This window comes from Gobio gobio (assembly GCF_949357685.1).
Source record: "Gobio gobio genome assembly, chromosome: 23".
Lineage (NCBI taxonomy): Eukaryota > Metazoa > Chordata > Actinopteri > Cypriniformes > Gobionidae > Gobio > Gobio gobio.
In genome coordinates this window covers 28,288,728-28,313,454 of record NC_137119.1, presented here as the reverse complement: position 1 = coordinate 28,313,454, position 24,727 = coordinate 28,288,728, and the positions used below count along the sequence as shown (strand labels likewise).

General features: G+C 39.8%; 2 protein-coding genes across 2 annotated transcripts in view; one reads left to right on the top strand and one right to left on the bottom strand.

The window, feature by feature from the left end:
* Positions 1 to 2,351: 2,351 nt before the first annotated feature.
* arxa (aristaless related homeobox a) lies at positions 2,352 to 8,938 on the top strand. Its single transcript, XM_079805638.1, has 5 exons — positions 2,352 to 2,645; positions 3,304 to 3,853; positions 5,552 to 5,597; positions 7,056 to 7,381; positions 7,744 to 8,938. The coding sequence occupies exons 1-5, from the start codon at positions 2,462 to 2,464 to the stop codon at positions 7,997 to 7,999; spliced, it is 1,362 nt and encodes a 453-aa protein (XP_079661764.1). The 5' UTR covers positions 2,352 to 2,461; the 3' UTR covers positions 8,000 to 8,938.
* Positions 8,939 to 10,651: 1,713 nt separating this feature from the next.
* Positions 10,652 to 24,727, bottom strand: part of pola1 (polymerase (DNA directed), alpha 1) — a 76,173-nt gene continuing 62,097 nt past the window's right edge. The window contains exon 37 of the mRNA XM_079805637.1: positions 10,652 to 13,172. Coding sequence (XP_079661763.1) covers positions 13,030 to 13,172 — 143 coding nt within the window. The 3' untranslated portion in view covers positions 10,652 to 13,029. The remainder of the gene's footprint in view (positions 13,173 to 24,727) is intronic.

Here is a 24,727-nt window from a genome sequence, read left to right as displayed (position 1 = left end):
CTCATTATGCGTGGTGTTAATAACCACTAATTAACTTTGCTTACGCGCGCGTCTGAGAGCACGTCTTTTTGTTCGCCCTTTCAAGCAGAGCAGCATCCAATTAAGTCACAGCAACAGGAATGAAGACACACCACCTCTGGAGCACAACTGTCATCAGTGTGGCTCCTAAATTCAACACTGAGCCGCTAACCACACAGTAACCCTCTACACGAACTAATTCATAATCGGAACTTCCTGCGATAGATAGATAGATAGATAGATAGATAGATAGATAGATAGATAGATAGATAGATAGATAGATAGATAGATAGATAGATAGATAGATAGATAGATAGATAGATAGATAGATAGATAGATAGATAGATAGATAGATAGATAGATAGGAAACAAACGAAATGTTTTAGGCTAAATCAATATGCAATTATCCCTGATTATCCATCATCAAAACGTAATGTGGCAGAAACTTTCCACATGAATTACAACTGATGATTTAAAATAGCGCCAATCATGATGCAGTTCTCGTTCAGTTTTTGCTCAACTGACTGGCTTTACTTAGAGCGCTGGTGTTAACACCAGGAGATGGCGCTGCTTGAAAACGTGGGAGTGATGGAGTCTATATTAGGGATTTAGACACAGCTGTTGAGCCGTTGGTATAACATCACCGAAACTATGTAAAGTGTCACCTACTGTTACTTACAGTTTGAGAAAAGCTTCTTGTTAACGGAACAGGGGGTGGTTTGCATACACGTAGCCAAAACCCAACGGATTATGGGCCATGTAAACCCTCGCAAAACAGAAGACGATTGTAGAAATTATCAAGTTAGGCTGTTGTGAAAATATGACACACTGTGGTATCGGGTAATAGAGGAGCGTGAAACTGACTGGCACCCACTAACATCTTGCCTGCCCCCCACTAACAGCTTGCCTGCCCGCACGTAGAGTGCTAAATAGACTCAGGACTGAATATGGGAAAATTGCGCATTTTTTTTCAGATGCGTGCGTGTAATTAGTGCATTTAAACAAAGCGCGGATGTCCTGCTGGCGGTAATAGTCCCTGACATTTCTTTTCTTGGGTTAATAACAGAGCGCGTATAAATGAATCAAATTGTGCCCCCAAATTACATAGCGACTTTAAATACCCGTCTGCATTACGCGCCTGTTTGGGAACGAGAAAAAATGTCTTATATTGTTATTATTGTCATTACTCTGTTCTGTTGATCTGCTTGTAGATGGTGCTGAAGTTTGGGGGGGGGGGGGGGGGGGGGCAATATCTGCATGTTCAAATTGTCACTGTTGTTTTGTTATGTTTATGAAGGATGTTGAAGGGCAGCTGGTGCTATCTCAAAGTCCAATTAAAGCCAAACATCATTCTCATACAGTATTCTCACGACCATAATCTCTCACCAGAGCAGAATCATATAACCTATGAAGAGGAGAGAGTAAATTGCAGCTTCGTTGCAAGTTTGGGATTGAATTGTGAAAATGATCCTTTTAACATTGATGGGTCTGAGCGGCGGATAGGGTCAAGCCATCCGCAGCAGGTTAAATAGACTTTCATTTAAAATTACATTCTCAATCTGTCTCTTCAGTCTTCTGGAGTCTAGTTGCCTGCAGTATACGCTCTCAGGGGCCTATTATCACCACCCTCACTTTTTAAGTCAATCATCTATGGCTATTTGATCGCTTCACTCTGAGAGGACAGGCAATGAGGCTAGGTGTGTATACGCACAGGTGAACGTTTCACCCGGTCAGGCCTTGAGTTGCCTATGACTATGAGAGAGTGTAAAATAACATCAATAGTAGCACATCTACACAGACAGAACAACCGATATTAGACAAATGGACTGCGTCCCTTTTTAAAATGCCTAAATTTAAATGTATGGAACAGAGAGTATAACATGTATAGCCTAATAGAAAAAAGTAAGATGCTCTTCTTCTTAACAAAACACATTTTTAATGCCAGTGTATTTTAATAGTAAACTACTCACTGTGAACTGAATATTGCTCCTTTTTATATATATTTTGTTTTAATATATATATTTGAAATTTAAAAAAGCATGATTAATAATAATTATAATATTTGAGTTATTATTATGATTTAAAAAAACAAGTATGCAAAATGTTTTAGACATTCTGGTTTTATTTATCAACAAACGTTCGATATTAATCTAATTTCAGTCTAAACGTGGAGGTGCTTATCCAGTACTTCATCCATCACAACATTCGCTGAGTTCATACTGTTTAACTTTAATAGAAAAATATATAAAGATCCCCCTTGTTCCCTTGGGAGCCAATCAGATTTGCGATACACGTCAATGCAATAGAATGGAGAGCGGAGCTACAGCGGATCAGTGCATATAGCATTAGCGGCCGGGGTGGGATAGGCAAGAGAGACGTTTCAGATACAGTGCGAGAGAGAGCAACAGTCACCCACTCGAGCACAACCTCGGACGATACAAATATGAGCAGTCAGTACGACGACGATAGCCGCGACCGAAGCGAATGTAAAAGCAAGTCGCCCACCGTGCTTTCCTCCTACTGCATTGACAGTATACTGGGCAGAAGAAGCCCGTGTAAAGTCAGACAACTGGGAGCGCAAAGTTTGCCAGCACACGTCAGACCGGACCACGACCAGTCAACCGAAGGTAAGCGCCTTTGACGTTATTTCTATACTTCTTTTGTGCTGTTTTACGTTTTGTCACAACCGTACATATCGGCCTACAGGTAGGGGCTGTTTTGATTTCGTGTGAATTTAACTTCATATGTGTAGAAATGTGTACAAAAATAGTGTCCTGGTTAGAAGCAACACCTTGGTGCGCCTCTGGGTGTGAAAATAGTCCTGAAAGTTTAAAGAACCTCTCTAATTAAAATGAACAGCATTGAAATGCTTCACTTGTTATAATAAAGGCTTTTATGCAATTGGATTTAAGTTCCTTGGAAAACCATTTAATGAACCATTTGGTCTTCTTAATGGACCAATACTTTTGATCATGCTAAGTAAAACATATGGCCATGTTTTTGAACATGCAATAATTCATGGTAGCCTATATATCAAATTACCATCTGATAGTAACACCATCACTATACTATAGGCTACTGAAGAAATTATAAAAATAAATACTTTTTTATCGCATAACCGTATAAACTTAAACACAACTAGGCTAATGGTTATGTTCTTAACTGAAAAAGTCATAATATTTATAATACCCCTATAAGCTTAACAGGGGCATGTTCGTATATAATGCAGTCTTCGTTTATATTGTTTGGTGCATTTAAAAATATAATATTGTTTTATTTTTCTAGTCATCTCTAAAGAGAACTCGTTTGACTCGGACATGCACCTGCCGCCCAAACTGCGCCGGCTATACGGCCCTGGGGGGAAATACCTGGACTCCGGGAGGGGGTTTCACGAGCACCTTGAGAAGAGTGATAGGGAGAGATTGCTGGACCAAGCCTGTGAAAGTCTCAAAATCAGCCAAGCGCCACAAGTTAGCATCAGCCGTAGCAAGTCATACAGGGAGAACGCGCCCTTCAGCCAGAGCGACGAAGGCCAGAGTCCCGAGCACACGGCGCAGGAGCTGGTGGAGCTCAGCACTCTGAAGTTTGAAGAGGATGTTGTCAAAGAGGAGGCGTGCGGAGACGCCAGTCTGTCTCCGAAGGACGAAGAGAGCCTGCACAACGATGGGGATGTAAAAGATGGAGAGGACAGTGTGTGTCTATCGGCCGGCAGCGACTCGGAGGAAGGGATGCTTAAACGGAAGCAGAGAAGATACAGGACTACCTTCACCAGCTATCAGCTGGAGGAACTGGAGAGGGCCTTCCAAAAGACACACTACCCTGATGTGTTCACCAGGTATTACCGCGCAATAGCTTTCACACGTTATTCAGCATGATGATGTTTAGACAGTCTATGGTTAATAGATTTTGACAACAACGATGACAGAAAAATTATATTCATGTAATGAATACGATGCATGCGTCAGAAAATGTCTCAAAAAAATTATATATATATATTTCTCTACTAGGCCTATAAAAAATATCTAAATAAAAAAATAATTTATGTAGTTGAAACAAATAATGAATGTATTATTATTATATCGAAAGAAACATCACTAATCCATAGGCTACTTTTTTTTAAATTCCAATACAAACCAAGTAGCATAGGCTACTAAACATTTAAGGCAAATATGTATATAAATTATATATTTTAAACATTTTTAAAATAGGCCCCTATATGTAAAAATACTATATATATTTTAAAAGAAAACATTAAATGATGTACATTTTGATAAATTCATGAAATTCTAATTCATGAACCAAAACATTTGTGGGAAACGCTTGTTGTAGGCTATATATATTTACTGTTTTAAAACCTAAATGAATTCCTTATATTCTGAAAATGATTTAAATATATTTCGCTTTTCTAAAATAATATTACACCGGTTAATCGCAACGTTAAACCAGGGACACAATCGCCGTGCTATTCTGAACAACAGGGAGCAATAATCACTGAAATGGTTCACTGTATACTCGTTTATGTCCTGTGCTGTAGCTACTATTTATTCTTAATACTCACATTATTGTCTATGGGTCAGTTAGTTAATATGGGCCTTAAAAGAGCACAGGCCAGCAGCAGCCTTCACACTCAAATATAGCCTAAATAAATAGTTTTAAATAAGTAGTTTATTTAAGTGTGACTGTTGTGGGGGTGAATGGGTTTTGGGCCCATTTTGATTTTGATTGCTTATTTTTTGGGTTCGTGTAATTGTGGAACATTAGAAAATTGAGACATACAAAATACCGACAAGACAAACCGAAATATTCGCTAAACGCTTCTCATTATCAACATATAAAAATGTTATGGTTTTAAATAAAATAGCATAATAAAAGTAAGCCTAATTTTAATACGAATGTGATGCATTTACTGATAGGCCTATTAACCAATGTTTTGATGCTATGCATAGGCTATAAAATGTTATTTGTCACGATATTTTTATTATGAAATATTGCTGTGCAATTGATAATCATAGTTGTCGAAAACTGAACATTAATAAGGATTTTGTTTTGAATTTGATTTTGAAAATACTGCCCACATTTATTTGTACAGTCACGTTGTATGAAAGAAAAACAATCAATATGCCACACAACATAAGTCTATTAAATATAAAAAAAACATCAGTCTGTCTAATCACAAATTTTCCCGAGGACCGTTTTTCTTTAACCAAAATGTTCGTTGTTGATCATGAAATATCGATGTTTATATTGACGTGGTAGATAATTGTCATAAATTTAGCCAGGTATATTTTCAGTAAATGCGCAATTGTCATATAATAGTCTAGATGCCATTATTTCCATCATTATGTTGTTACAGTCAGTGCACTAAAGCGAAACGACCCATTATGAAAAACGTACAAGTTATCCGTTCGATTCTCATCAGCCCCAAATTGCTTTCATAGGTTTCTGACAATTTAGGCAAAATCTGTTTTCTTACGGTGTGTGTGAGAGGGGGGGAAATCGCACACATTTTGATGATCTACATTTTCTGTTCCAGAGAGGAGCTCGCGATGAGGCTGGATCTGACAGAAGCGCGCGTGCAAGTGAGTGCTTACTTTCTTTTCTTTTTCTTTCTTTTTTTAGCACGAAAAATAAAACGAAAAATAGATCGAATTTAAGTGCACAATGATATTAACGTGTACTGTATAAAACAGTTGAGAACCTTGACTTCATTCAGATGTTAAAAGGATTTAAATTGCAGCAAACCGAGAGAAATTACCTATAATATGACAACTTGTCGACATTTTGAAAGTAAAGATTAACTAAATGATGTGAGCCTACGAATTCTTGCAATTTGCTTATTTTAGCCTACAGACGTTAAGACAATATAGCCTACCTAATGGTCTATATTTAATTTCATTTTAAAATGACAATCGTAAACTTGGTTAAATGACCCTGTACGTCATGGCAAGGTCTTTCCTGTTATCGAAAGTTATTATACACAATAGAGCGAACATTTTAGCGGCAATTACACAGACGCCCCTGATTCATAAAAGCGCACTTAGCGAGAGAGCAAACACTGCTATTCCAGGGAGAAAATGGTGTTTGAATTCTCATCGCCGGCGCGGGGGAGAGGGAGGGGTAGGGGGGATAATGCTATTTGATTTCCCATTTTGTGATTGCAATAGACCGGCATTGATCCGATGCTTTGCACTTGGAACGAGTGAGAGACTATTAAGGGTGTTTGCCGCCCCTCCTTTCTCTATTCAAAGCGTGGCTCGCATGTTCAAGCCCAACTCTCATAACCAAAGAGACAGTGCAAACATGAGGAAGCTACCAGGGTTATTGGGCATGTAAAACAACAGATGTCAATTTGGAGATGTGGGAGAACAAATCACTTAACAGGCTCGATCAGGAGGTGATAAAGCTAATAAATGCCCCAGGGGCCACGTAATGCAAAACGGTTTCCAGCATGTGTGAGGGGCCAAGGTCCCTGGTGGTTCGTCTGTTGACACTTTCCTTCATTATGAAGTCCCTGTCTGCATGTCATGTTCTTGTGGCACAACCTGGTGGGGTTTAGCAGGACAGGAGGGGGATCGTGGGAAAGTTAAATAGCCTTTTGGGAGCAACTTGCATTTGGAGGAATTTAATTTAAAGTGCATTAATTGTTATTGGATGCCGTTCCGACAGCTTTTGTTAACACGGCTCTTAATTACCACGCTCCACCCTGTTTTTTGCTCTGCCCGAACCAGATTTTAATTAGCAAAGTTAGGGTAACAGACCGTAAGTTTAGGGCCGTGTAATTACCCTTGACTTCCAGCCTATTTGTCACCTCATTAAAGCGAACCAAATATTGCACATGAACAAGAGCGACAAGCTCATGCTTAAAAGACCGTGCAGGCTGTCAGGTGGAATATTAATGACTCTGGATCAGAAATGTGAAGGGACCCTTTTCAACTTCTCAAGGCCAACTATTTAAGCATGCTCCTGACTTGAAACTTAATGGCATAGTAACATCAGCAAAGCTTGGACTTTAATAAGGCTTCTGTCCCAAATCTCAGGTTTGGTTTCAAAACCGAAGGGCAAAGTGGAGGAAACGTGAAAAGGCAGGCGTCCAGGCTCACCCCGCGGGCCTGCCCTTTCCCGGGCCGCTGGCAGCCGCTCACCCCTTGAGTCACTACCTGGAAGGAGGACCCTTCCCACCTCACCCTCACCCTGCTCTGGAGTCGGCGTGGACTGCCGCAGCGGCAGCTGCTGCTGCATTCCCAGGCCTGGCTCCGCCCCCAAACAGCTCCGCCCTCCCTCCTGCCACACCCCTCGGCCTAGGAACCTTCCTGGGCACAGCGATGTTCAGGCATCCAGCCTTCATTGGACCCACTTTTGGCAGGTAAAGACCATTCGCAATCACGATAAGTCAAAGTTGTCCTTATCATATACACTCCCCCAAAAGGGGGCTTGTCATAGAACAGTGATGTCATAGAAGAAGCTTTTTAGGTTCCACAAAGAATCCTTCAGAAAACAGTTCTAAAAAGAATATTTTTTTTCTTAGTGTGAAAAACATTTTGATGATCTAATGAAGCTTTTGTAAAATGGAAAGTTTCCATGGAAGGTTCTTCATTAAAAAATACGCCAATAAAGAACCGTCTAATATATATATATATTTATGGCAATAATCAAATCGAAGTTTGGTGTGAGTATGTTTATGAGTGCAGTACATTGTATCACAGGAGCTCGGTCTCTCTCCTCTAGACTCTTCTCAAGTATGGGTCCTCTGACCAGTGCTTCCACGGCCGCCGCTCTCTTGCGCCAAACTGCACCGCCAGTGGAGAGTCCAGTGCAGCCGCCGGCAACCCTGCCAGACCCGCCTTCTTCCTCATCCTCCACGGCAGCCGACCGCAGGGCATCCAGCATCGCAGCACTGCGTCTCAAAGCAAAGGAACATTCGGCCCAGTTGACCCAACTGAACATCCTGCCGTCCGGCAATGCGGGGAAGGAAGTATGCTGATCCTTCTCCTTAAAAACAAAACAAAATATTAAAGCAACCATCTCAACAAAAAGCACGACCAAATCCATATAGCACTAGCAAACCCGGAGACCCATCTGACACTGGAGTCATCGCCAAACCACAGAGCCTCCCACTGGACATCATCACTAAATTTTACACAGTGCACCAAACAAAAAAAAACCTGAACATAAAGATCCTGAGTGTAATGTAGGCACCTCAGAGGGAACCTTAGGGAGGCTGTGCTTGGTAAAGTCATTAAATCAATCCAGTCTTTTGGGTCGGGAGCAAATGATGGCAAAAGACACATTTACACCCACACAGAGAAGAACTACACCGCAATACACAGAGAACTCATTTCTTCCTAGTCTTCTCTCAGTGCCGAAGCAGAGATGGGTCGATGCCAAAGGGAACTGCCACAACCTGCTACCCATCCTGAACCATATCCAGTTTGGCCTCAGTATTGACAAAGCAAATCCAATTTCTGAGAATGAATCCTCAGCTTTACTTTCTGTTTTCAACTCTTATGTTAAATATATTTAGGAGAAAAAAATAATGAAAAAGAAATGCTTGGTTTGTTTTAAGGATGAACAATGTGAAAATCTAAACTTTAGCCTGTTTCCTGATCTGTTAAGGGTATCCTGTATATATAGCTCTGTTTTAAAATGAATGAAAAAGGGGGAGGGGGGGCAAAATGACAAGAAAAAAAAATAGTTTATTTCAAAAGATGTTTTGAGAATTATGCTCTCAGTGTAGTGCTGTAGGAATGGTTTCACGTAGATTCATCCTCTGTTCGTTTGATTCAAATTTTAGATTTTTAGATGATTATTTATGTCTGACCGGTAGAGAGCTTGAAATCCAGACCGGGAAGTTTTGCTATTCAGTGAGAGTTTTCCCTGTCGCGCGCAGGGACCAGTCAAGTCGGAATAAAAGAAACTGGTGAAACACAAACCCTTCTGTATTATTTACAACTGATAATGCGAATTTAATATGATACACAAGTTGTTTTTGGTTAAATGAGATGTGTCGTTCATAAAAAAAATATATTTCAATGTTAATATTTTTTAAATGCACGAATAACAATTCAACAAGTCGTATCTGGTTTTATGGCCTTATAAGAGTAGCTTCAACCAGCTTTATGATTCGTTGAATTTCTAAAAGTAGCCTAAATAGGCAATTATTCAATGGGAGTCGCTAATAAGAGAAAACAATTGAAGTGGTCACTTAAAAACATGAATCAATTCAGTGTAACGCTGTGGCTAACAGCAATCATACAGTAAAGTAAACATTTATGTAGCGGAAAGAGCCTTTTTGTTTGTGGATAAGTTATGTCAAGCATAAACAACGTATTTATTTTTATTTAGTCGGATGATTATATTCATGACGGGTCTATTTGGGCTATCCAACGCTTGACAAAAAGCGCCTTGTAATTATTCCGCCATCTCACCCGCTCTGTAGGCCTTACAACTTGTAGAGGCGCTAAATTGGAAGCAACATCTGTAAATGCCCAACTCGGTTAAGTCCCTTTCTCATTAATGAAGTAACAAGCAGTTTATCAAAAAGTCTTTCTTTCGAATTCCTTATTTAATTCCCCCAAATCCCTCTCCGTTGGATCTCACGCGCGAAACGATGCCATTACGGCAATCAATGCGCTCCATTCAAACGAAGTCATTTTCGCCCATTTGACCCGTCTATGGTGTCGAACCAAATCGCGTGAAATTACCTCAAGGATTAATTTTCTCCTTTATCGCGCGCGCCGCTGAAAAGATTTCTCCTTTCCTTGTTTTACCCGCGCTAATCCGTTTCATTATGACGCCACAAACAAGCAGGATCAGTGAAGATGGAAACGAGCTGAGGACGCGTTGGGAGGCGTGAGGGGATCAGTGCTCCTATAACGCCCAACAAATTCTTCTAAACATCGCGCGTCAAGGACCCCCCTCTTGCAGCAAGTCCATATTAAACATGTTGGCATGCGAGAATATGTTCAAAGGAGCATTAAGCAAAGGAAACCAATTTTCTCTCCAGTGCCATACCTCCAAGCGAGGTGCATAGACACCCCCCTCCCCTCCTCTATTTGTAGAAGGGACCACTGGAGCGTGCAGCCCACTTCTGTTGGGATTTTTATGAGATTTTTTTTTTAGAATGCCTTAATCTTATTGTGAACATTATTAATGAATCGCAAACCAATTTGCTCGTAATATCTGGGGAATGCTCGCCACAATTGTAGAGGCACTGACCTGAAGTGCTTAGGGCGACTTTCTCTTTAACTCTTTTCTTACAATGCATGAATGAAGACACAGACTTTGTGAAGACTAAATTTGCCTCTCTATTTGTAGAGTGTGTGTAGATTTATTGCCAATGTTCTGACCACAAAGTACACTCTAGTGTGCCAAAACACCTGTTTGGGAACCACTATTAAAAAAATAATGGCACCTAAGTCACTCCAGCAAATAGGTGCAATTTCATTTTCAAAAAGCAATATTCAAAGGCAAATTTAAACATTCTATTGGACAAAATGCTATATATGTACATACACACATGCGTTGGGTATACATCTATGCCGTCAACAAAGTAACAGAAAAGTTGATAATTGTATTTCTCATTTAGTCTTGCGCTCAATGTCATAAAATAATTTTACTATTATTTTTTTTTTTTACAAAATATCCAGTTTTTAATAATCTGTTTCCTGTACAAAGTCCTACAGAGTTCCATATAAGACTGTGTTGTCTTTTCAAAGTTCATCATAACTTTTTTTTTAGTTTATGGAATTGTGCATCATTTTAATAACCCTTAAGATGGTAATAATGGTAACTCAAGTAATAAAATGTCCACTTAAAAAATAAAACAAAGAAAAAAATAAAGAGAGGACAGAGGAGACAGAATAAATAATTTCCCCGCAAAAAAATGAAATGTCCATATTAGCTATACATTTTTTTGTGTTAAAAATGTTATCTTTCTAAGTCATCATTTACTTGTTAACAAAGAACACAAAATATTTGTTAAAAATATTCAGTACAAACTACAACATTTGCAAATTAAGTGACAGTTTATAAATGCATGGTCAAATTTCACATGCGTTCCCTTGATTTTGGCTCACTGGGCTGTGCTTCAACAACCAGCGAATAATCACGCTTTCCATCCCGACACAGCTCAAGACACCGGGGGTAGGTGAAAGCACTAAAGGCGCTTTGATGAGCCTCTCGTTTCCTATTGGAGCAGTGGAGTAAGAAATCACGGTGAAAAGGGCTGAATGGCGGGCCACTGGAACCCTGTCCCCTTTTGGTGTGCCTTAATTCCTTCGTCTCTTTTACCCTCATCCAATTAGTCCAGTGTATTAAGCGGTTTATCATCTCATAGCCTGCTATTCAGAGCAACAAGAGGAGCACTTTGCAATAGGGCCGGCTTTCCTTTTGACACCCACGGGTACTTACATATTCCGCGATGCCATGAATAATAGAGAAAGAATAGGGCACTAATTCCCTCATCAAAGAGAACCTTGTCCACCGCTTTGCTCAACACCACCATTCTGGTCAAAAAGACAGGCAATAAAGCTTAGCATAACAAAAACGAATCATTCTTATTAGCTTAGTGGGGTAAATTAATGCAAAGCCTCGTCTGCATTGAGTGGCCCAGTTTGAAAACAGCCTCCGCGGGCACGACAAAAGCACGTTCACGTTAAAGGAATGTCCCGTTGAAAGCCACGGATCATGCGATGACTTAATCTTGTAAAAGTGCGACATAATGTTCAGGAACTACCTGCATCTGTTAAGTATCATTCCAAGCTTGGCGGACACGTTAAGCTAAATGTATATATAGGCCTATATATGTTTAACACATTGGCAGCAAAGACCTACAATGCTGTCTGTCATGCTGGGGACAGAAAGTAGCTCTTAAGTGTTGCTGCGCTCTCCAAGGTCGGTGCCATTAGTCGCAGCCGTTTAAGGCGATTTTTTCAAGCATGGCATTTATGGAAATTGACATCTGATGAAATGGTTTAAGACATCGTCTAACTGTCATTATAAACACATGGAATGAGCGAGTGAAGCACCACATTCTTAAAACCGACTCGATTTAAGTGGACTAATCTCCTCGCTTTCACACACTCTTGGCTTGCCATTCTCCAGGTCTTGAAAATGAAGCCTTCCATTTGGAGAAGTTAACTGGCCCTCTTCAAATGTGTAAATGTCATCACTCCCTGCAGCATAGTGAAATAAAATAATCAAAGAGCGGGGGGAAAAAGGGAAATGCGAAAGTGTTATGAAAAGCTTTTATTGACGTTTCCGTATCAAAAACAATTAAGAATCCTACGACACTTTCATAGGCAATGAACATTCAAAAACATGCAACATAAGCCGAACGATGCGAAGCCATAAATGCACAACATACCAGCTGAGAGCAGTTCAAACATGAGTTCAATCGTTCGAAACTCCAGAAATCACTGGCTAGCTACCTCTGTATCATTGGCTAATTGCTGTGCTGTTAAAGATGAAGGGGGTAGTAGAGAAGTCATTACTGAACTAAGACCCCTTCAAACCGCTACAAGCCCCCCCCCATGAACTTGCCTGTCATTATCCCCTGATTGTTATCTCTAAAAACCCAGTGTGTGTGGTGCTACCGGGGGAGTGGGGGGCTGGGCTGTGTTGAGAGCATCTTTAGCCCCTTATCATGGCCATTTTACCACAGATTCATCATCGATTAGACCTGGACAAAGGCTAAATGGGATGGGACACAAGAACACAGATTAGAGCGAGAGACAGGTGCTCAAACATGGAAAGGTTTGGTGATTACATGCAGATTGACTGTGAGCTCGTCACCTTTGACCTTAATTCACGCCTAAGCCGTCAGCCACAAAAACGCTGTCAGGGATTACAAATGTAAAGCAAGTGAGCTAGAAAATAGCATAGATTACAAAATCACAAGGTGTATTTACAGCAGACAGGAAATAAAAAACATTGCAAGGCTTCTGTTGGTGGGCAGAAAGGCATAAATATTATGCCATATCCGATTACCCAGGACTGCTTCGGGAGAGTTGGTCAATACTTGAGGGTTATAAAGGCCTGGAAAAGTTTGGCGAGGTTGACCTCAGAGTATCCGCTGGTGGCGAGGACGTTGTCCGTCACATCCTTCAGCATTTTGTACACTTCCTTTTCTCCTTTCCAGCCAATCTTGAATCTCACTGAGAAGAGAAACAAACAATATGTTAAAAATCACCAGACTGTTCAAAACCTTTGATGCTAGGGAGCCCCAAATATCATGATCCCCTCAAATATCAAAGGGACCCCTTCCCTAAAATGGGAAAGACATCTAGATATTTTCAAAGCATAAACATCCATTTATACTGTATAAATGCTTATGAATGATGGGAATGGATCAATAGAAAAATGAATAAATAGGAAATAAGAAATAAAATATTTTAATAACAATATCAACAACAAATATATAATAATAATAATCATCATATTACTTCTTAACTCTTTCACAGCCAGCATTTTTTTAAAACATTGGCCACAGCCAGCATTTTTTATCATTTTCACAAATTTCATGGCCCCCAGAATATTTTGTTTGTTTGAATATTTGAACATGCAATATACAATACAATTCACTGCTTTAAAAAAATAAAAATAAAAAACAACTTCATGCATTCTTTTTTATCAACACTTGAATGTGGGTAAGTTTCATAAAAAAGGCAACATTGAGCAAAACAAATTAATAAAGTTTTTGTCAGACTACATCTGTACCATGATGGTAGTTTAACAAACTCAGGGTTACAGGATTAGTTTCGAGTTGACAAAACCAAATCAATCTATTCAGGCTTTGTTGGTCCCATGATGCTGATCAGCAGCTTTCTCTGTCAACTCAGGCTTTGAGCCGGAGTATAGGAGTTTAGCTGTGACATCAGTAGTGAACAGCCAATCACATGCTGTGATTCATTTTTCTCTTCTGCAGATTATTACATGATTGAAAAATATTAAGAATTTAAACGAATAGACAGGAAGAAAAGAGCTGTCTAGGAAAGAAGACAACTTAAATAAATATTTTATACGTCAATGCGAGTAAAAGTTATGAAGATAGTTTAGTTGATATATCGAGAGAATTGAACATTTAAGCTCACATGTAGTAATTTTTATAGCTTTATTTATTGATTTATAGCTTATTTGTATGACCTTTATAAAGGCTATTTATATTAATTGTAACTAAGTGCCTATTAATGATTAACTAAAATGATACATGTGTAATTGATTAAGGGTATAATTACCTAAATTACATCTAAATCATTCAAAAGTATTATTATTATAAATAAGCATTGTTAAAAGTCAGACGCTTTAGTCTTTAAAAACCATTTGCTAGTAGTGACCTTTCATTTGGAGTAGAAACTGGGGGAGTGACTTTATTGCATCAGAGGCGTGTCACTTTGCTCACAGCTGATTGGTCTAATTTCACTTTGAGATCTCTTATCCAGAACATAACCTGTCCTGGAGCAGGTTAGCCATGGAGCGCAAGTTACTATGGAGATGAACACTGCTAAAAGCCAAACCACTTTAAATGGTACCAAGAACCCAGGATTGGCACAAACTAAGCTTAAACATATCTGGCTAGCCAGCTAAACCGGCTTCATGGTATAGGCCCCAGATCGGATTCAGAAAGATGATCAAAACATAGATGGAGTAGATTAAGCTCATCAACACCCCTAATGCTTGCACAGTCCTGTAGCTCATCCTGGGGTCAACATTTCATGCGGTAACATTAGGCAGTTTTGATTTATATACTGTCTAATGTTGGTGATCGCTTTATTTTACATTTGCATATGATTACATATATCACTTGTTTCTGCTGCTTTTTCACCTGTATTTTGATCCGGGGATTTTGTAAGATGTGTCATAGCGCCCCCTAACATATAACAGTGAAAACACAGAAAATTCTGTGTTTGGCAGAGAAAAAGTTAAGCTGCAATTATGATTTTGAGGTCATAGTTAAAGTTTGGGTGGTGAGCATAGTATAATACAGCCATTCTTTAGAAAGTAAAGAAAAAAGATTAAATAGTAAAACTCTACCGTAAAGACTAGAGATGCACCGAATACAGGATTCGGCTGAATATTGGGCTTTTTGACGGGGTTCGGTTTCTGCCAAACCTTAGAATTTTTTCCCCCCGAACCCTAGGCTTGCACTACACGCGTTCCGCTGGTTGAATGTAATGACGCCGCCGTTGATAATGGAAACGTGTTTACTAGCTGGGCCGTTCGAATGCAGTAGGCTGTGAGAAAGTGAAAATGGAACTCGTGAACAGAAAACGTGTTTGCCAGTACTTTAAGTCAAAAGAAGGCGATTCCAGTCGAGCTACATGTTAAATTTGCAATGCCGATTTGTCTCAAGCAATAGCCGCTATTAAAACATTTGCATATTAAACATCCAAAAGAGTACGAGTTGTGCAGCAAAAATGCAGCAACTTCAGGTAGGAAGGACAGTCATCCGGGCATAATGTTGTCTATTCTTAATTTAAATTAAATTAAATTAAATTAAATTAAAATGCTGTAGGGATGCTAATTTCGGTTAATTTTCCCAACCGATAACCGCTGCTCATTATCCGAATATTAACCATTAACTGATAAGATTATAATATTGAATTGGCAGATTGACAAGTGTCTGTGACACGTTAAAAAGACACTTTTTTCACAGGTTTATTTTACCGTGCAAACAGCAGCATACAGATCAGATGAAATATAAATAAAAAGAACAAAATAAATAGGCCTACACTAAATATTTTTCACTTAAATAATTACCAAAGATGACAAAACGAAAATACACTGAATCCGTTTGAAGCTTTGAAGAACCGGAATAGTTATTTTGTCAAATAAAAATAGAAGGCCTACCTCAATCCACACCTTGTATGGTTTTTATTTTTTTTAAAGTAACATCTGTCTAAGTGATGGGGGTTAGTCTGGAGCGCACAGCTTGTTGACAGAAAACATCCTCTCAAGCCTTGTTTATACTTTCGTCTGGCTCCGCAGCGCGAGCCGGCGATGACTGACTATGTGCGCGCGCCTCCTGCGCTCTCCGTTGGGCTGTTCTTTGAAATGACAGGGCGACTCGGGGTAATTCTTCTATAAACCATCAGGAAACAGCGGCGAGAAGAACATGCGTGACAATGTTTACTTTAGTAAACTTGACCAAAACCACACTACGAAAAGCCTTAAACAAGGCTTCAGATGGCACTGATGCCCCGGGAATACAGAGATAACGCCTCGCTAGAATGGCCAGCCTCGGGAAGTGCCTTTTATTTGCTTTCCACCAGTCAGGAGCTTGTACTACTGCTGTAATTTTAATACCGCATAGCATATTTTGCAATATGAGCATCATTACACTGCTGTGGACGTTGCTTACTTCATTAATGTGTTTACTGTGATAATGGACAGAGGATGGGAGTAGGATTCGGTATTCGGTCGAACCCCAAAAATCTGGATTCTGTGCATCCCTAGTAGAGACACCAAAACAGAGTTTGGATCATACTAAACTATAATTAACACATTAAAATAATAATATTACATGTGACATGTTCCCAAACATACATTTGGTCACAAATATACTTCCTTTCACCAAAAAACTCGGCAGCACACAGGGCTGGAGTGGATCCATAACGAGTCAAAACTGATCCGAAAAAGAAAAATATCAGTCATAATATCGAACTACACTCACGGACATGTGCTTGGAGAGGTCTATCAAGTATCATTTCAAATGAAAGTCTTTGAGAATCGATAAGGAACCGGCTATCCAGGCAGTTTGAGGGTAGAGCGCTGGCGAGAGGGGCTAGGTGTCTGCAGAAGCTAAATAGACTCTTCTGCCAGGGGTCCACAGGGTCATGCAATCGGGTCGATATCCAAGGTCATTTATCCCATCAGGAGGGCCTTCAATACCATAGAGACGATAGAGGAGTCACCGGCAGGCTAGCAGGACTGAATGAGAATCACAGACTAAATCAAAAGCCTTTAACCAAAGACTTTTGTTAAAAGCAAGTCTTTGCTTTGAGAAGCGATCCAGCCAAGATGAGCATTTATATGAATGTTCCTTGAGAATATGTAAATGCCCGGACTGAAATTCATACTGTTTATTAACACAAAACGTGTTTATGCTTGAAAGACAATTGAACCCATGCCCCTAAATGTTGTTGAACAACCAACTAGTGGTTTAAGACTCAATCACAGTCCATCTCCATTAGCAGGCAGGTGCAGTCGAAACAGAGTTACAGAGTTGCCCCATAGGGGAAGAAAGGTCAAGCGCAGAAAATGGCCAAACCGGAACATCAAAAAGGGGAATAGTTTTCCAAACGCACCATCTGCAGAGCCAGTTACCATTATCACTTGCGCATTTTTACCTCCAGCAGAAGATAGAGACGGTGAAAGAAAACAGAATGCTGGCACATGGAATAGGGAGAGGGGGACTATTTACCTGAGGAAAAAAAGGGGGGGCTGAAGAAAGATGATGATGCATGATCAAGGGAAAGCAATCATGTCATCATTTTTGAAAGGTGGGAGAAAATAATTTTTTTCTCTTTCCCTCTTTCTCCTCTCCTCTTCTTCATTCTTTTCGCTCAATCACTGTGTGCAGAATGTATAAAAGAAACCTAAAAGCCACAGAGGTTGTCAGAGACCTCGCGTTCCCTCCCGGCCCGGCAGGGGTCGCATTTAAAATAAATAGCATTTTTAAGAGGGAGAAAAGATGTGACGAGATAGTGAGGGAAGACGTGAGAAAAAGAGGTGAGCAGACAGAAGAAGAAAGAGAGGAATACAGAGCGGAAAAAAGAAAGAAGGCGGGTGCGACAGGATGGAGAAGATAGTCCGGAGAGAGAGAGAGAGAGAGAGAGAGAGTGTATCAGCTTCCATGTGCTCTAACAAGGTGTAAATACAATAACAAGCATGTAATTAAGTGAGCATGATGAAGTTAATGGGGATCATACATTCCATTTGGGCTGCTTATGAATATTCTATTAGATGTTATCAGGCAGCTGGAATAGCTTTTAATTTAATCATCATTCCGAGCAGAGAAAAGTTCTTTGTGCGAGTGTAATTGCACAGAATGAATAATTGATTTGACAATCGCACCCGCGGATTTCCAGCAGCTCAAGGCAGGCAGAGCGTGGGGGAGGAGGGCTGGGGGAGGGCACGCGCGTCGTGCCCTGAAGAGGTTGCCGAGGAGCTCGCCTGCAAATTGAGCACTATCAGTACACAGATAAAGGACAATTTCTATTTTATCAATGCAGTGAAATTACATTACTGCCTGAACATAATCACACTGCCCACACTTAAGAGGAGACAAGGCAGAGAGGGAGAGCGAATTAGAACGAGTAAGAGATACAGAGAGCGACGGATGCAGAGCGGGAGAGAGAGAGAGAAGGAAATGGAAAGGAGGGAGCAAAAGGGCTTGCCTAAAAGACGTTATGAATTGCTCTTCATGAAAAGAATGAAATCAGAGTTCAACATGATTTGGAAGTCATTGATATGGGATATCTAATTTTTTCAAAACTGCAGAAAAAACTGTTTTATTATGGAAGGACTCCTGCCGTGCATGAAATTGCCTCCACATTTAACTCAGTAGCTGCAATCAGGCGGAGGACTGTGGTTTACATGTAGATCAGACTCTAAATGTCTCATTTCTCACACGCGTATGAGCCGATATACACAAAGAAAAAGCACCCCACGCACGCTGCGTGCAGACACAATTCATGTGTGCGATATAATCCGCTGGTGGAGCCACTGCGAATGCCGGTGAAGGCGGTTGGACAGGAGGATCAAGGGAGTCAAACAAGAGCTTTTGACAGGAGGCCAGAGACTCCGGTGGGTCTGTAGATGTACGTTATAGTAGAATTAGCCCAAAATAGAAGGTGCACTAAAGGGCTGTTAATGCATTACATCTTATTAATATCATTTAAAAAAAATTACATTTAATATGTATAACGCTGTTAAATTTACTCAAGGCATTTATCAAATTTGAAATTGGTGAGATTTCTAAAGGCAATTTTTTTTATATTTATTTGGTGCTATTTATAAAGGCTATTCCGAATATGAGCAGAAGCTCAGGTGTCTGGGTTCAATACACACAAAAATGTTTGAAGAGAACAAAATTTTTTTTGGATAAAAAGTATTTCCAACAGCTACCTTTAATTCAAATCCAGACAGGATATTTAAAAATAGTGTCATTAGCAGTTGTATGGCAAATGTTCAATAAGTAAAATATCTACAAGCAATACTATCAATGCCGACAAAATAATACTTTATTATTATTATATAATGTAAATAAAATGTCATTTAAATTAAAATAAATTAAGTTTATGTAGCAGCAGATTTCAAAATATACACACACACAATGTATGTGTGTGTGTTTGTGTATATATATATATATATATATATAAGAAAAATATATTTTTATATACAAAACATTTATATTTATATATATTATAGATTATATAAATGTATATATAGTATATACATGCAAATATTTCTTAAATATATACATGAATGTGTGTGTGTATTTATATATAAATAATAATTAACAGAGTACACACACATATATTATGCACACACAAACATTTATTTTGACAGCCCTAATATATATATATATATATATATATATAATTTCACATTGAATCTCTAAATTAATGTAGAAACAACAAAGATGGTATTTAAATATTTGTTTAATGACATCTATATGAAAGACCATTATCACTGATACCAATACTGCTACTGATGTCTCTGAAATAAATTTTTCTTCTCAATTTTAGCCATTAATTATAGTCATTCAATATTTCAGTACAACTGAAAGCTATCAATTTTAACATTTATTAGGCTTTAAAAAAATATAACAACTTTTAATTTAAGCGAACTTAAAACAATCTTCACATAAACCCATAATAAAATGTCACATTTACCTATGCCATTCAATAAATCAGGGTTCAACACTGAGGTTTTTTTCCTGCTAAAAAGCACAACGTTTTTGACCCATATAAGGTAGGAAATATACAGAAATTGATAAAGTTATCAAACACTTCAAAGTCCTTCACTACATAAATTAGAAATCAAATTAGAAATTAAAGTTACAAACGTTATTCAGTCAAGAGCAGTGAGTGATTTTCTCTTTGTCTTTTGTTCTTTGATTAACATTAAAATCACAGACAGCAGCAGATTTATGAGGTTGCTGTCACTTTAAGAGCTGCGGCATATGACGCCAATCTGACATATCCTATTTTCACACAACTCTTTGCATTCATTTAACACTTTTTAACTCATTTAAGACTGCTTGAGAGGATACTCGACAAAACAGGAATTTGGGCATAATTTTGTACGTTTTTGTCCATTCAAGAGCAAAACTCAATATGGAACTGTGCGCAAATTTTGGGTGTTTGTTCACAGAGATTCAAAGCGAGATTATATATATATATATATAGACACACACACACACACTCGCCTAAAGGATTATTAGGAACACCAGTTCAATTTTGCTTCAATGCATTTAGGGCTGTGGTCCTGGTAAAGACAATCTCCCGAACTCCAAACTGAATGTCAGAATGGGAAAGAAAGGTGATTTAAGCAATTTTGAGCGTGGCATGGTTGTTGGTGCCAGACGGGCCGGTCTGAGTATTTCTCAATCTGCTCAGTTACTGGGATCTTCACGCACAACCATTTCTAGGGTTTACAGAGAATGGTGTGAAAAGGGAAAAACATCCAGTATGCGGCAGTCCTGTGGGCGAAATTGCCTTGTTGATGCTAGAGATCAGAGGAGAATGGGCCGACTGATTCAAGCTGATAGAAGAGCAACTTTGACTGAAATAACCACTCGTTACAACCGAGGTATGCAGCAAAGCATTTGTGAAGCCACAACACGCACAACCTTGAGGCGGATGGGCTACAACAGCAGAAGACCCCACCGGGTACCACTCATCTCCACTACAAATAGGAAAAAGAGGCTACAATTTGCACAAGCTCACCAAAATTGGACAGTTGAAGACTGGAAAAATGTTGCCTGGTCTGATGAGTCTCGAGTGTCTGTTGAGACATTCAGATGGTAGAGTCAGAATTTGGCGTAAACAGAATGAGAACATGGATCCATCATGCCTTGTTACCACTGTGCAGGCTGGTGGTGGTGGTGTAATGGTGTGGGGGATGTTTTCTTGGCACACTTTAGGCCCCTTAGTGCCAATTGGGCATCGTTTAAATGCCATGGCCTACCTGAGCATTGTTTCTGACCATGTCCGTCCCTTTATGACCACCATGTACCCATCCTCTGATGGCTACTTCCAGCAGGATAATGCACAAAGTCACAAAGCTCGAATCATTTCAAATTGGTTTCTTGAACATGACAATGAGTTCACTGTCCTAAAATGGCCCCCACAGTCACCAGATCTCAACCCAATAGAGCATCTTTGGGATGTGGTGGAACGGGAGCTTCGTGACCTGGATGTGCATCCCACAAATCTCCATCAACTGCAAGATGCTATCCTATCAATATGGGCCAACATTTCTAAAGAATGCTTTCAGCACCTTGTTGAATCAATGCCACGTAGAATTAAGGCAGTTCTGAAGGTGAAAGGGGGTCAAACACAGTATTAGTATGGTGTTCCTAATAATCCTTTAGGTGAGTGTATACAGTGAGGAAAATAAGTATTTGAACACCCTGCTATTTTGCAAGTTCTCCCACTTAGAAATCATGGAGGGGTCTGAAATTGTCATCGTAGGTGCATGTCCAATGTGAGAGACATAATCTAAAAAAAAAAAATCCAGAAATCACAATGTATGATTTTTTAACTATTTATTTGTATGATACAGCTGCAAATAGGTATTTGAACACCTGAGAAAATCAATGTTAATATTTGGTACAGTAGCCTTTGTTTGCAATTACAGAGGTCAAACGTTTCCTGTAGTTTTTCACCAGGTTTGCACACTCTGCAGAAGGGATTTTGGCCCACTCCTCCACACAGATCTTCTCTAGATCAATCAGGTTTCTGGCCTGTCGCTGAGAAACACAGAGTTTGAGCTCCCTCCAAAGATTCTCTATTGGGTTTAGGTCTGGAGACTGGCTAGGCCACGCCAGAACCTTGATATGCTTCTTACAGAGCCACTCCTTGGTTATCCTGGCTGTGTGCTTCGGGTCATTGTCATGCTGGAAGACCCAGCCTCGACCCATCTTCAATGCTCTAACTGAGGGAAGGAGGTTGTTCCCCAAAATCTCGCAATACATGGCCCCGGTCATCCTCTCCTTAATACAGTGCAGTCGCCCTGTCCCATGTGCAGAAAAACACCCCCAAAGCATGATGCTACCACCCCCATGCTTCACAGTAGGGATGGTGTTCTTGGGATGGTACTCATCATTCTTCTTCCTCCAAACACGTTTAGTGGAATTATGACCAAAAGTTCTATTTTGGTCTCATCTGACCACATGACTTTCTCCCATGACACCTCTGGATCATCCAAATGGTCATGGGCAAACTTAAGATGGGCCTGGACATGTGCTGGTTTAAGCAGGGGAACCTTCCGTGCCATGCATGATTTCAAACCATGACGTCTTAGTGTATTACCAACATTAACCTTGGAAACGGTGGTCCCAGCTCTTTTCAGGTCATTGACCAGCTCCTCCCGTGTAGTTCTGGGCTGATTTCTCACCTTTTTTAGGATCATTGAGAGCCCACGAGGTGAGATCTTGCATGGAGCCCCAGTCCGAGGGAGATTGACAGTCATGTTTAGCTTCTTCCATTTTCTAATGATTGCTCCAACAGTGGACCTTTTTTCACCAAGCTGCTTGGCAATTTCCCCATAGCCCTTTCCAGCCTTGTTGAGGTGTACAATTTTGTCTCTAGTGTCCTTGGACAGCTCTTTGGTCTTGGCCATGTTAGTAGTTGGATTCTTACTGATTGTATGGGGTGGACAGATGTCTTTATGCAGCTAACTACCTCAAACAGGTGCATCTAATTTAGGATAATAAATGGAGTAGAGGTGGACATTTTAAAGGCAGACTAATAGGTCTTTGAGGGTCAGAATTCTAGCTGATAGACAGGTGTTCAAATACTTATTTGCAGCTGTATCATACAAATAAATAGTTAAAAAAATCATACATTGTGATTTCTGGATTTTTTTTTTTAGATTATGTCTCTTACAGTGGACATGCACCTACGATGACAATTTCAGACATCTCCATGATTTCTAAGTGGGAGAACTTGCAAAATAGCAGGGTGTTCAAATACTTATTTTCCTCACTGTATATATATATAGGGTTTGAAATAAATGTTTCACTATATGCTGTAAGTTTTGGAGCTGAAAACTCCCTTGTTAGTCAAAGAAAAGCTTTTATTGACAGCTGGCTCATCAAACGATCGATTTGCGAATTTGCTTCCCTGTGACACCAGAAAGCAGCGAAACGCCACCTCAACAGAAGAAGAACGCCTAATTCTGTATTTAGAAAATATTGTGCAGTGCCTTGATGTGGAAGAACACAGTTGCTGCATAAGCTTCCTTCCAATATTAGGAATGCGGTTGAACTTAATTAATTTTTAAAGGGGTCATGAACTGGCTTTTTAAAAAAATTTATACTGTTGTCTGAGGTCAATTTATGACGTTTGCGTGTTTTTACATTCAAAAACATCATAAATAAGTAATAGGCTATTTTCTGCTTTGGATTTGAGGCTCTCTGAGAAACGGTCGGTTTTAATGGGCACTGAAGACTTGGAAGTAAACGTCCACGGCTAGGATTGGGTAAGATTTGCTTCTGCTCCCCCTGTCAGTGACAGCGTTAGGGCTGTGCTCAGAATATCGATACAACGATACATCGTCATGAACTCCTGACGATGCGCGTATCGATACAGCAGCTGCCGTATCGATACTGTGTGCTTTTGAATGTAACCAACGCAACGCGAGCCGCAGTGCAAGACATTCAAAATGGAGAAGAGGTTTTCAGTTAATGAATGAACGGAACATTGCAGCGCGCCTCACATCCATTAAATAGCAATACTCTTTGTGCTTTGTTGCTATTGATATAAAACAAAGTCTCAGATTTCAAATTACATACATTTTATTACGAAATTCAAAAACATAAATACCGTTTTGGCGCTGTGGCGTGAGATACACAGCCCTAGACAGCGTGTGGCAAACGGCAACCGGAATGAATTGCCCAGCCCACAGCCAGGGCTCGCAAAATGTCTTTATCAAACAAACACAATGATTCATCTCTCATCCACCCGCAATTGATTGGAATGTTATTTCTGTATCAATTAGCCCAATCATCAGTGAATATAACCGCGAACCGCACGCTTGCAAGAAAGGAATGTTATTTCACTACAGCCCGTCGACAGGACGGTAATAGCCCGTCTGAAAAGCACATAGCCCTGGGACTTTGGCCTTTGCCAGCTGGCGTTACAAGTCAGAGTCTGATCACGAATGAACCAATAACACCTTCTCCAGCCTGTGACAGTGTGCTAAGGTATGTAATCAAAAGATATCAAATGAAAGATATCATAAAAAAACATGTTTTACTCACATAAGTGTGTTGCACCGTTCCTGTCGGATCCAATATAGAAGGTACAGCATTGCGTTTTAATCTCAATATGTCTGCAAATCCAGTCTCGACCTCTATCTTGTTCACAATCGATTCCGCATTGAAATGAAGCGAACAAACGCAATGTCTTACGCACGTGAGCTGGAACCGGCATCGTTTAGCTCCACGAGTCTGAGGGCGGGCTTGAGGCGGTGCTTCTGC

What these genes read in the sequence shown, in the direction of transcription:
- arxa (XM_079805638.1), top strand. Translation starts at nt 2,462, where the DNA reads ATGAGCAGTCAGTACGACGACGATAGCCGCGACCGAAGCGAATGTAAA. An exon ending in TGACAGAAGCGCGCGTGCAA is followed by an intron (nt 5,598 to 7,055) that starts GTGAGTGCTTAC and finishes CCCAAATCTCAG; the next exon opens with GTTTGGTTTCAAAACCGAAG. An exon ending in ATTGGACCCACTTTTGGCAG is followed by an intron (nt 7,382 to 7,743) that starts GTAAAGACCATT and finishes TCTCTCCTCTAG; the next exon opens with ACTCTTCTCAAGTATGGGTC.